General features: G+C 36.3%; 2 protein-coding genes across 2 annotated transcripts in view; one reads left to right on the top strand and one right to left on the bottom strand.

Moving 5' to 3' along the window:
- The first annotated feature begins 1361 nt into the window (after window positions 1-1361).
- Window positions 1362-5800, top strand: LOC107713152 (vesicle transport protein SEC20-like). Its single transcript, XM_016518584.1, has 6 exons — window positions 1362-1463; window positions 1648-1740; window positions 2145-2236; window positions 2318-2419; window positions 2942-3060; window positions 5113-5800. The coding sequence occupies exons 1-6, from the start codon at window positions 1380-1382 to the stop codon at window positions 5307-5309; spliced, it is 687 nt and encodes a 228-aa protein (XP_016374070.1). The 5' UTR covers window positions 1362-1379; the 3' UTR covers window positions 5310-5800.
- A 3253-nt stretch (window positions 5801-9053) lies between these two features.
- Window positions 9054-11430, bottom strand: part of stc2b (stanniocalcin 2b) — an 11804-nt gene continuing 9427 nt past the window's right edge. Inside the window, exon 4 of the mRNA XM_016518621.1 lies at window positions 9054-9924. Coding sequence (XP_016374107.1) covers window positions 9561-9924 — 364 coding nt within the window. The 3' untranslated portion in view covers window positions 9054-9560. The remainder of the gene's footprint in view (window positions 9925-11430) is intronic.

Here is an 11430-nt window from a genome sequence, read left to right as displayed (position 1 = left end):
ACCCTTTTTTTTTATAGCCTTTGTGGCCTTTGTGCACAGCCAGCCTTGTATTCTTCTAGGTTCAAAAAACTGTCGTCCATAAAATAAATTCGAACCACAAATTGTGACGTAGACATGTGGGGGCGTGTTAGAACGAGCCGTTTGAGGTAGGTGTGGCTGACTCTTAACTTTTATAAAGAATATCTCTTTGGATTTGAGACTTTAGTGTTTGCAACTTTACAGATCTTCTTTATGCACCAAGAGCTTGTAACACTCCAAAGAGAAAGGACAACTTGAAAGCGCATCATATGACCTCTTTAACTCAGAGTCACATACATTTAAATTGTGCAAGCTCGCATGCTTCACAAATGACATGATTGGGCTCAGTGACCCAGCTACCTCATTCTGTTCTTCCTTTCTTCTCTTCCTCCAATTCTTTCTCTCTTCCTCACTCAGTTCTTGGATGCCTAGTGTTTCTGGCAACAGTCATGCATTTCTAAGTCAAAATGAAACCACAAACTTTCCACTATTATTCTGTCAATAGTTGTGAGGTTATGTTCTCCTTCATAGTACTGTTAAAGTATCTATCTATCTATCTATCTATCTATCTATCTATCTGTTTATTTAGGCTATTTTTTTTTCATTTGGATAATATCCATTATAATAACGGTATAATGATTACCTAATAACTGGATTATTGACCTTTTGTCACAAATGACATGATTGGGCTCAGTGACCCAGCTACCTCATTCTGTTCTTCCTTTCTTCTCTTCCTCCAATTCTTTCTCTCTTCCTCACTCAGTTCTTGGATGCCTAGTGTTTCTGGCAACAGTCATGCATTTCTAAGTCAAAATGAAACCACAAACTTTCCACTATTATTCTGTCAATAGTTGTGAGGTTATGTTCTCCTTCATAGTACTGTTAAAGTATCTATCTATCTATCTATCTATCTATCTATCTGTTTATTTAGGCTATTTTTTTTTCATTTGGATAATATCCATTATAATAACGGTATAATGATTACCTAATAACTGGATTATTGACCTTTTGTGGGTATTTATTTGTAAATCCATAATAAATGTAAGAATTACTTTAATATTGTTATCAATATTTCATGGTGAACATTTACTGTTCTGAAGCGACTTGTTTGTTGCGGAAACCATGATACATTTTGTTTAGGACTCTTTGTTAAATAGAACGTTATGGGAACTTTTGCAGAATTAAAAAGGTTATTTTCTGTCACTTCTGATTAATTTAATCAATCATATACACATTCTTAGTTGTAAAGAAGTATTATGCGCTCAGTTTTGCTCTCAGAGCACTTTTGCAGGGCGCATCGAAAAGGCGTTCTGAAAATGCGCTGAAGTTTGGACCTTCTGACGTATCGTATAACAACAAACATGGCGTCCTCCTCCGATGTACTTGTCCGAATATGTGGCCAAGAGATTATCAAATATGATCTGGAAATCAAAGCTCTTATTCAGGTAGACTTCTTTCTTTATATTAATGTATCTGCTATGGTCTTACTGTCAGGTTTGTCTGACAAGCTAGCTAACGTTAACGTTATAGTAATTCAAAGATGTGGCTATAATTGTCGTGTCTGTGTCAGTCAGCATGAAGTGGAAACAATAAATTCTTGTTTTAATTAGTCTTTTCTTTTTGCGTCAGGACATAAGAGAGTGCTGCGGGCCACAGGCAGTGCGTTTGGATCTGAACTCTACAGTGAAGCAAAAGTTCAATCAGTTAAGACAGAGGATTCAGGTACATTCGTCATTTCATATGACAATATAGATAAAAAAAATATAAATGTTTCCGTCAAAACTGCGGAACATAAAACTGTAAACATATAATAATATGGAATCAAATTCAACATCAATTTCTTCTTACTCTTTGACCATATGAATAACAACATCTGCACCAAACTGCATATTTTGCTCTACTTGGACTTAAAAAATTAAGGTGTTTTTTTTTTTCTTCTCAGGTGTGAGTTTCATATTCTCTTATATCACACTATATGAACCATAAAAAAACTGATGTATCGATTGCGATATAAAACACGTACTATTTTTTTAGTTTTTTTGTTTCAAGGTTCAATAAATTGTTCCATTAAAAAGGCTTTACAGGGTTAACATTGCGGATAATAGCGAATCCAAACTTTTTGATAGGACATGGAACAGATGGCAAAAGAACAAGACCGAGAGACTGATAAACAAGCTATCTTGAGTGAAACGGAAGGCCATCGGAAGCAGATGTTAAGGTTAGAAAAGCATTTTTATTGTCTAGTCTTCTTTCTGTTTGTGTGTTGAATTACAGTATTATCTCTACTCCTGTGTTTCAGTAACCAGATGGCGTGGAGGAAGGCAAATCTGGCCTGCAAGCTGGCCATTGACAACCTGGAGAAGGACGAACTGCTTCAAGGTGGTGATTCAGTTAGACAAAGGTAAATCATGCTGCTTTACAGCTGCTATTTCCAGCCAGTCACATTTAAATCATTGTGATTGACATTTCAACGTTTCTGAGTTTTGAAAACAAAAAAAAAGCTCCCACTTTATATTAAGTGGCCTTAAAATTAATCATTTGGTACAATGCACTTATTGCGTACATACATGTTTTTACATTGTACTTATATAAAAAAAATACCTTACATCTGTAATTAATTTCTGTAATTACATTTATAATTACACTGTTGACCCATCCCTTACACCTTAACCCACCCTTAAACCCACCCATACCACCAAACATGTCCCTAACCTTACCCGTACCCCACCTCAATAGCAGCAAACGTGTTGTGCAATACAATATGAACACAATAAGTGCCTTGTACAATAAGACACCTAATATAAAGTGGGACCACAAAGAAAGCAAAACAATTGCACATTTATGTGGTATTTAAATGGATAGTGTTTACTTCTCAACACTGTCCTAAGCCATATTTACTAAATGCGTCTTGTTGTGGTTGTAGGAAGGCCACTAAAGAGAGTTTGGCGCAGACATCCAGTGACATCACAGAGAGTCTGATGAGCATCAGCCGGATGATGTCACAGCAGGTGCAGCAGAGCGAGGAGACCATCGGAACTCTGGGTAAAAAAGCCGATGCGCTTTGGGCCTGAGATCATAACCTTCATGATATAAGGACGCGAATCTATTAGTAGTTGGCTGACATACGAGTAGGAATATGTGACCCTGGAGCACAAAAGCAGTCTTAAGTTGCTGGGGTATATTTGTAGCAATAGCCAAAAATACATTGTATGGGTCAAAATTATCGATTTTTCTTTTATGCCAAAAATCATTATGATATTAAGTAAAGATCATGTTCCATGAAGATATTTTGTACATTTCCTACTGTAAATATATCAAAACTTCATTTTTGATTAGTAATATGCATTGCTAACAACTTAATTTGAACAACTTTAAAGGCGGTTTTCTCAGTATTTTGATTTTCTTGCACCCTCAGATTCCAGATTTTCAAATAGTTGTATCTCGGTCAAATATTGTCCTATCCTAACAATCCATACATCAATGGAAAGCTTATTTATTCAGCTTTCAGATGATGTATAAATCTCAAATTCAAAAAATTGACCCTTATGACTGGTTTTGTGGTCCAGGGTCACATATGTAGGTGATTTATTGCTATCGCTAGGTTTTACGCCTAAAGAAATCTTCATTAGTAAGAAAAAGGTTGGTTTATTCTGCATGTTGACGTCACGTGACCAGGCGTCTCGTGCGCCGAGTTACTAATAGAAATAAAAAGAACAATAATTAAACGGTTAGAAAGCATAAATAAATAAATGTATCTAAAAAAAAACAAAAGCAAGCAAGCCAAACACACTGTTATATGCACTACCGTTCAAACGCTTGGGGTTGGTAAGATTTTATCACTTACACTCAACAAGGAACAGTGAAAACAGTAATATTGCCAAATAATGATTCCAATTTAAAATAAAATGAATGTAAAATAAGATATATTTGACTATATTTTAAAATGTATTACTGTGAAGTAAATCTGAATTTTCAGCATCATTACTCGGGTCACATGATCCTTCAGAAATCATTCTAATATGCTGATTTGGTGCCTAAGAAACATTTCTTATTATTATCAACAACACATACATTATATGATCTATCTATCCTCCCATCCGTCAATCAATTCATCTATAAAATTTATGAGAATATCTGAATAAATACGCTTTCCATTGATGTATGGTTTGTTAGGATAGGACAATATTTGAAAATCTGGAATCTGAGGGTGCAAAAAAAATCTAAATATTGAGAAAATTGCTTTTAAAGTGAAAGTGACGTGACATGTGACCCATACTTGGAATTAGTGCTCTGCATTTAACCCATCCTAAGTGCACACACACAGCAGTGAACACACACACACACAGTGAACACACACCTGGAGCAGTGGGCAGCCATTTTTTGCTGCGGTGCCCGGAGAGCAGGTGGGGGTTCGGTGCCTTGCTCAAGGGCACCTCAGTCGTGGTATTGAAGGTGGGAGAGAGCGCTGTACATTCACTCCCCCCACCTACAATCCCTGCCGGTACGAGACTCGAACCCGCAACCTTTGGGTTACGAGTCCGACTCTCTAACCATTAGGCCACGACTTCCGGAATTAAGTCCTTAGCAATGCGTATTGCTAATCAAAAATTAAGTTTTGTTATATTTACAGTACAAATTGAACAAATATCTTCATGGAACACGATCTTTACTTAATATCCTAATGTTTTTTGGCATAAAAGAAAAATTGATAATTTTGACCCATACAATGTATTGTTGGCTATTGCTACAAATATATGACTGGTTTTGTGCTCCAGGGTCACATCTAATTTTTTTCATGAACTAATTTGGGGGAAAATTGCTAGTGAAAAACAGCTTGTGAAAGTATTTCAATGTTTGTTTTAAACCTGCAGATTAAGGGAAAAGAATCAGTGGTGTTTTGAGATGCAAATCTGGTCTGGTTTGGATATAAATGATTCATTTTATATATTCAGGTTGAAGATTATAAAAAAACAACCTTGGAAACATGAACATGGAACACGGCTTCTGAACAACATCTAACCTCATGGCTATGACATTTCTACTATTTGGTTATGAATATTGCAAGTTTATGTTCTCCGCTTGCTCTGTTTCCAGCTTCTTCCTCCAGGACTGTGCAAGAGACGAATGAAGAGTTTAAGGCCATGACGGGAACCATTCACTTGGGGCGAAAACTTATCCTGAAATATAATCGGCGTGAACTGACCGACAAACTGCTGATCTTTTTAGCTCTTGCTCTGTTTCTGGCTACAGTGCTCTACATCCTGAAAAAGAGATTCTTCCCCTTCATTTAGTGGAAGAGGGAACTGTGTCAACTTAACACTGCTTTCCAGAAATCGTTCTGTGAATGTTACAACCCAAATGAGAGTAGTTCTTTCAAAACGAGGGGTTTGACCACCTTAAAGATGATGACAAGCTTCGGGATTCTCTGGGGACACAATAAGGGAGGATATTGAAGTGCTATTATAAAATCTCAATGATCAGGATCACTAAACAGAAATTCAGGAAGGAATAAATGCACTTTGCTGGCTTGTACATTTTACTACATTAGTCTCAGTGATTGCATTTGCATATTCACTAGTATATTTTATAATCAGTGTAGTTGTTTGTACAATAATAAAATGTTTTGAACTCAGGTTAGTTCTGTAATATTCCAAAAACCTGATGGACAATGTCTGCATAAAGTTTGATTAGTACGATTAATAGCATTTCTGCATATAACTGAAGGCTATGCTTCATTGACACTATTATGATTATTTTTTTAAATAAAGAAGTCTCCTATGCTCACCAAGGCTGCATTTATTTGCTCAAAAATACAGTAAAACAGTAATATTGTGAAATATTACAATTTGTAAGGACTGTTTTCTATGATTATCAGTGTTGAAAACAGCTTGTGCTGTTTTTTTTTTGTGGAAACCATTATACACTCCTATTCAGAAGTTTTATTTATTTATGTATATATATATGTACAGTATATATATATATGTGTGTGTGTGTGTGTGTATGTACAGTATATATATATATGTGTGTGTGTGTGTGTATATATGTACAGTACATATATATATATGTATATACACGTGTATATATATGTATGTATATGTGTGTGTGTGTATATATATATATATATTTTTTTTTTTAAAGCAATACTTTTATTCAGCAAAGATGCATTAAATTAATCAAAAGTGACAATAAGCTATATACATCCTTTCTGAATTACCAAAAAACAAAAATTGAATGGTAGTGTATCATGGTTTCCACAAAAATATTAAGCAGCAAAAACATTGATGATAATCAGAAATGTTTCTTGAGCAGCAAATCAGCATATTAGAATGATTTCTGAAGGATCATGTGACACTGAAGACTGGAGTAATGATGCTGAAAATTCACAGGAATAAATTACATTTTAAAATGTATTATAACAAAACTGTTTTCAATTATAATGACTTTTCACGTATTACAGTCTACTGTATTTGTGACCAGATAAGTTCAACCTTAATTGGTGAGGATGAGAGACTTGGAATAATTCAAAATCAGAATTTCCCCAAACTTTTGACTTCGCAGTTGACGCTGCTGGCGTATTTGATGTTGTTTACAGCATCAGCAGTCTCTCTCTAACTGATTGCTATTCTAGTCATTCCAGTGAAGCCAGGATTTCCTGAGTTGAAAACACCTGATTTAACTTGACTACATGAATTGTTTTTCAGAGTCTCTTTTAGGGCTGTTATGGTCTCGCATGTTCTTCAGTGGAATGAACCACTAGGGGGTGTAGGATCTCTGTTTTACTGAAGTATGTGTCTGGTTGTGTCTTAAAAAGTATGTGACTTTATGAAGAACTGATCGGTTTTGTCCCTTATTCACTTACAAAACCGTTTAAAAGTTTAGAATGATTTTTTAAATGTTTTTGAAAGAAGTCTCACCAAGGCTGGATTTGTTTGATCAAAAATACAGTAAAAGCAGTAATATTGTGAACAATCAGCATATTATACTGATTTCTGGAGGATCATGTGACACTGGAGACTGGAGTAATGATGCTGAAAATTCAACTTTGCATCACAGAAATAAATTACATTTTAATACTTTACTTTTTTTGATAAATTACTTTTTTAATATAAGCAGCCATTGTGAGCATAACAAGAGACTTCTTTCAAAAACATTAAAACATTTTAATTATACAGTTCTAGTTCCAAAAAGGATGTAAATGCAAATTAGATTTAGAAATGCAGTCACATGTATCTCTTTAGGCCCTGTATCTTGTAGTATATCAATTACGCCAAGCTTGTCTTCTGTTGCAGTAGAGCTCTTTGCTCTTAAGTTTTGCTATGATACTGCAGTATGTCGAAATGATCCTGTGTTGCACAAAACAAACATTGTGGTCTTGCCGCACTTGTTTTCTGAGGGGAACTAACTAGCGTGCTATTTTGTTTTATTGCATTATAGTTTCTTTATAACCTTTCAGAAGCTGTGATGATTTATGCATGTTTTGAATCCACAAAAGGCCAAAAATTGGATACAAGGTTCATTTATTGTGGATTTTGTTTTTTTTCTTTCAGTGAATACATTTGATTACTTTGATACAGATCCCAAATAAAAAATGTAAACAGTTGATAAAATAACTAAAATAAAATAAATAGTACAAGCATGTATATAAAATGACTTACCAGCACTCTATAGTGGCTGAAATGAACCTGACCTGAAAATCCACAAGATACACTTCATGCATAAATTTGAAGAAATTAATTTAAATTTAAAAAAAAATTATAATAATGTAAAATATTTACAAGAAAGACACTGAAACAGAGGGGAGTGAGTCTAGGCATTGACCAGTTTGCCTTGTGAAAATATGGGACCCATTCTAACATGTTTTATGCAATATATTATACAGTATTTCAGTACAGGTGCATGTTACAGAGATGAGGTAGGTCCAAAATCAATGATCTGCATATTCTGTCATATTTTAAAATGTTTGCGTATGTAACTGCAATCTATTAAGGAAGGCATTTTATCACGTATGAAAAATGTCTATTCTAAATTCTAAGCAAGAAAAATATGAAATCTGATATTACATATTAGATATGTCACGTTGCTACACTGTGTGTACTGCATGAAGCACGTGGCATATAAGAGCTTATATCTGCTGCTGAGGCTTTACCTGTGCTCAAAAACTGTCCAAAGAGGTGGATCTCACCAAACCTGTCAGTAACACGTCCAGATCCAGATTTCACCCCAAATCAAGAGAAACAGATTAGAAGAGAGTAGAAAACGCTATATTATTAAAGATATTTAAAGCATGGTATTTCATGTACTGACTTAATGATTTACAGTATTTTTTTAACTGAAATTCAGCCAAAAGATTTACCATTAAAAATCATTGTAAAAATGATTCCCCCCCCCCCTTGAAATAATGCCACAATTCAAAACATTTAATGGTCCTCCTGAATATTCAAAAATAGAGTAAAAATAATAATAATATTGTGAAATATTATTCCAATTTTAAAGAGTTATTTACTATTTGAATATATTTTAGAATATATTTGATTTCTGTGATGGCAAAGCGGAATTACTCAAGTCTTCAGTGTCACAAGATCCTTCAGAAATGATTCTAATCTGCGGATTTTCTGCTCAAGAAATATTTCTTATTATTATCAATGCTGACACACTACCATTCAAAAGAAATCGATACATGCATTCAGCAAGAACAAACTAAAGAGATCAACAGTGACAGATTTCAAATGTTACAAAAATTCAAATTCTATTTCAACTAAATGCTGTTCTATTCATCAAAGAATCCTGAAAAACGAAATATTATGATCATTGAAAATCATTCTTATTATGCTTATTATTTTTGTGGAACCCATGGTACATTTTTTTGTATTCATTGATGACTTTTTGTAACAAAAACTATTTTTACAATCAGTACCTTACAGAATAAAAGTATTCATTTATTAAAAAAAAAAAAAAAAAGACTGACCTCATACTTTTAAACAGTAGTGTAATCCAATGTATAAATTATTTTTTGTTATTTGATTTGATTTCCTTTCTTTCTTTCGGGGTGAAATGTGACCCGGACATGTTTCCGAGATGTTCACCCAAATGGCCTTGCTTCAAAGCAGACTAATACTGAGCAGATGGAATGATGTCATCACAAAACACAAGGCTCAGTTTTAGTAATAATGCTATTCAGAACTGCAGCCTGACAAACTCCCTCTAAGCCTTCTGAAGAGTCTGCAGTCTGAGGAATGCACTAAGTCCACAATCTACAAATACATCTACAAAGGGTGAAACGCCACTGAAATATTGCGAAATTGTTGAGGCTCCTCTCAAATATTGTACCAGTCCGTGTTCTCACAGAATGACCTACAAAACAAACACAATGACCGATGGCAGCTCTAAATGTAACGTCACACTGAAATACCCTGTCGTCGCTGGAGCTCTTATAGAAGCACTGGAGACTGCAGCTTATTTGTCCTTGAGCGAGGCAGGGAAGGAGAGCCGTGAACGAGCCTTTTTGGACGTGTGGGCTAAAGGCACTGAGAACCCGCTTCCCTTCACCTCCTTTTGGTGGCGTTCAGAGACCTCTTTAGCTCTTTTTCGGCATCAGAGGCGTTGTCTTGAGGACCTGACGACTGATTTTCATCTTCTGTGAGTGTCCAGACCGTTTCCCCGTCGGCCTCAGGGAGACGCGGGCTCACGGGGAGAGAGTTGCCGCTGGCTCCCGGGGGGGTGGTGATGTCTGGGACAGGGGCGAGGGTGGAAGCGGCCTGGTTCTCCACCTTTCCGAGGGCACAGAGACTCAGACTCCCGCACAGAGCTCCCCAGTTCTGCTCGCACTGAGTTCGTATTCGGCGGGCGATGGCGACGCGCACCTCCTCGCCGCATCCCAGCAGGATGTTTACTAACTCCACATGGGGCCTTTCGGTGAAGGAGAGGAGACGGTTAAGGTTAAGGCCCGTTCACATCAAGAACGATACACAATACAACTATAATCATAATGGCACAGAGGAACGATATCATTGGAATTCCTTTTAAAATGATAAGTAACTATAAACTCTGACATCCAATTAGAATCCATCCTGCGTTAAAGGGTCAGTTCACCCAAAAATGAAAATTAGCCCATGTTTTACTCACCCTCAAGGCATCCTAGGTGTATATGACTTTCTTCTTTCAGACGAATCCAGTCAGAGTTATATTAAAAATTGTCCTTGCTCTTCCAAGCTTTATAATGCCACTGGGTGGGTTTTTTTTTTTTTTCAACATTCCAAAAAAAGTAAAATAAAGTGCATCCATCCATAATAAAACATGCCTCTTCCGCACTTCTGTGTTCGTCACTAATCACAGGCACGTGCGCTGTGCCTACGTCCTACGTCATCCGCCCGGAACAGCCTCCGCGTACGACATTTAGTGGAAGTGAGAGAAAAGTGTTTATAACGTTTTAAATATGGATATTGTTCTCACAAAAATGCATCGATTCACTACAGGAGGCTTTTATTCACCCCCCGGAGCCGTGTGAGGCACGTTTTATTATGGATGGATGCGCTTTATTTGACTTTTTTTGGACTATTGAAAAAAACACCCACCCAGTGGCATTATAAAGCTTGGAAGAGCCAGGATCATTTTTAATATAACTCTGATTGGATTCGTCTGAAAGAAGAAAGTCATATACACCTAGGATGCCTTGAGGGTGAGTAAATCACGGGCTAATTTTCATTTTTGGGTGAACTAACCCTTTAAAGATCTTGAACGTTTAAAGGTGCAGTATGTGATATTGACAGCTAGTGGTTGAAATGGGTACTGCAGTCCAAATGCTAAATATTAGCATAGTTTCTCCCGCCCTCTCCTCCTCAGACTCGACGCTCACATAGGTTGCCAGATTGAGGACTTGCAACAGGAAGCATTGCAATTGACAATGGAAGGCTGAAAGCCTTACACCAGGGTTCCTCAATGGGCGGCCCGCGGGGCCACATCTGGCCCGTGAGAGAAAAAAAGTTTGGCCTGCGCTAATTTCAAATAATGTGGCATGAAAATTCAAACGCAGCATCAGAAAGCTACATTAACTTACATCGTGGCTACACCGGACACGAGTGGCGTGGCGTGATGCAATAAATGCGTGATGCGAGTGTGCAGAAAATTAAAGTGGACACTGAAAATAGATGATTCAAATGTGAATGGACTGAACAGTTTTGAGTGAGTGAGTGAGTGACTGATATCTTTGTTATGGAATAGACGTGTTGGTTCGCAGTGAGTTCACAGTTTTAACGTACAAGTTTGCTTTCATTTATTTTCAAGATCTGAGGTAAAATATCTATTGTTGCTTTCACTATGGCTATAAAGATAACGCAAAATATTCAAACTCACATTAAACACTTTTAACATTGCATAAAGCACATAATCATTACCTGAGATTATCACTGTCATATT

This window comes from Sinocyclocheilus rhinocerous, unplaced genomic scaffold (assembly GCF_001515625.1).
Source record: "Sinocyclocheilus rhinocerous isolate Xijiao unplaced genomic scaffold, SAMN03320098_v1.1 scaffold387, whole genome shotgun sequence".
In the NCBI taxonomy this organism is placed as follows: domain Eukaryota; kingdom Metazoa; phylum Chordata; class Actinopteri; order Cypriniformes; family Cyprinidae; genus Sinocyclocheilus; species Sinocyclocheilus rhinocerous.
The sequence above is the reverse complement of the archived record's forward strand: the minus strand, read 5'-3'. Positions and strand labels throughout refer to the sequence as shown.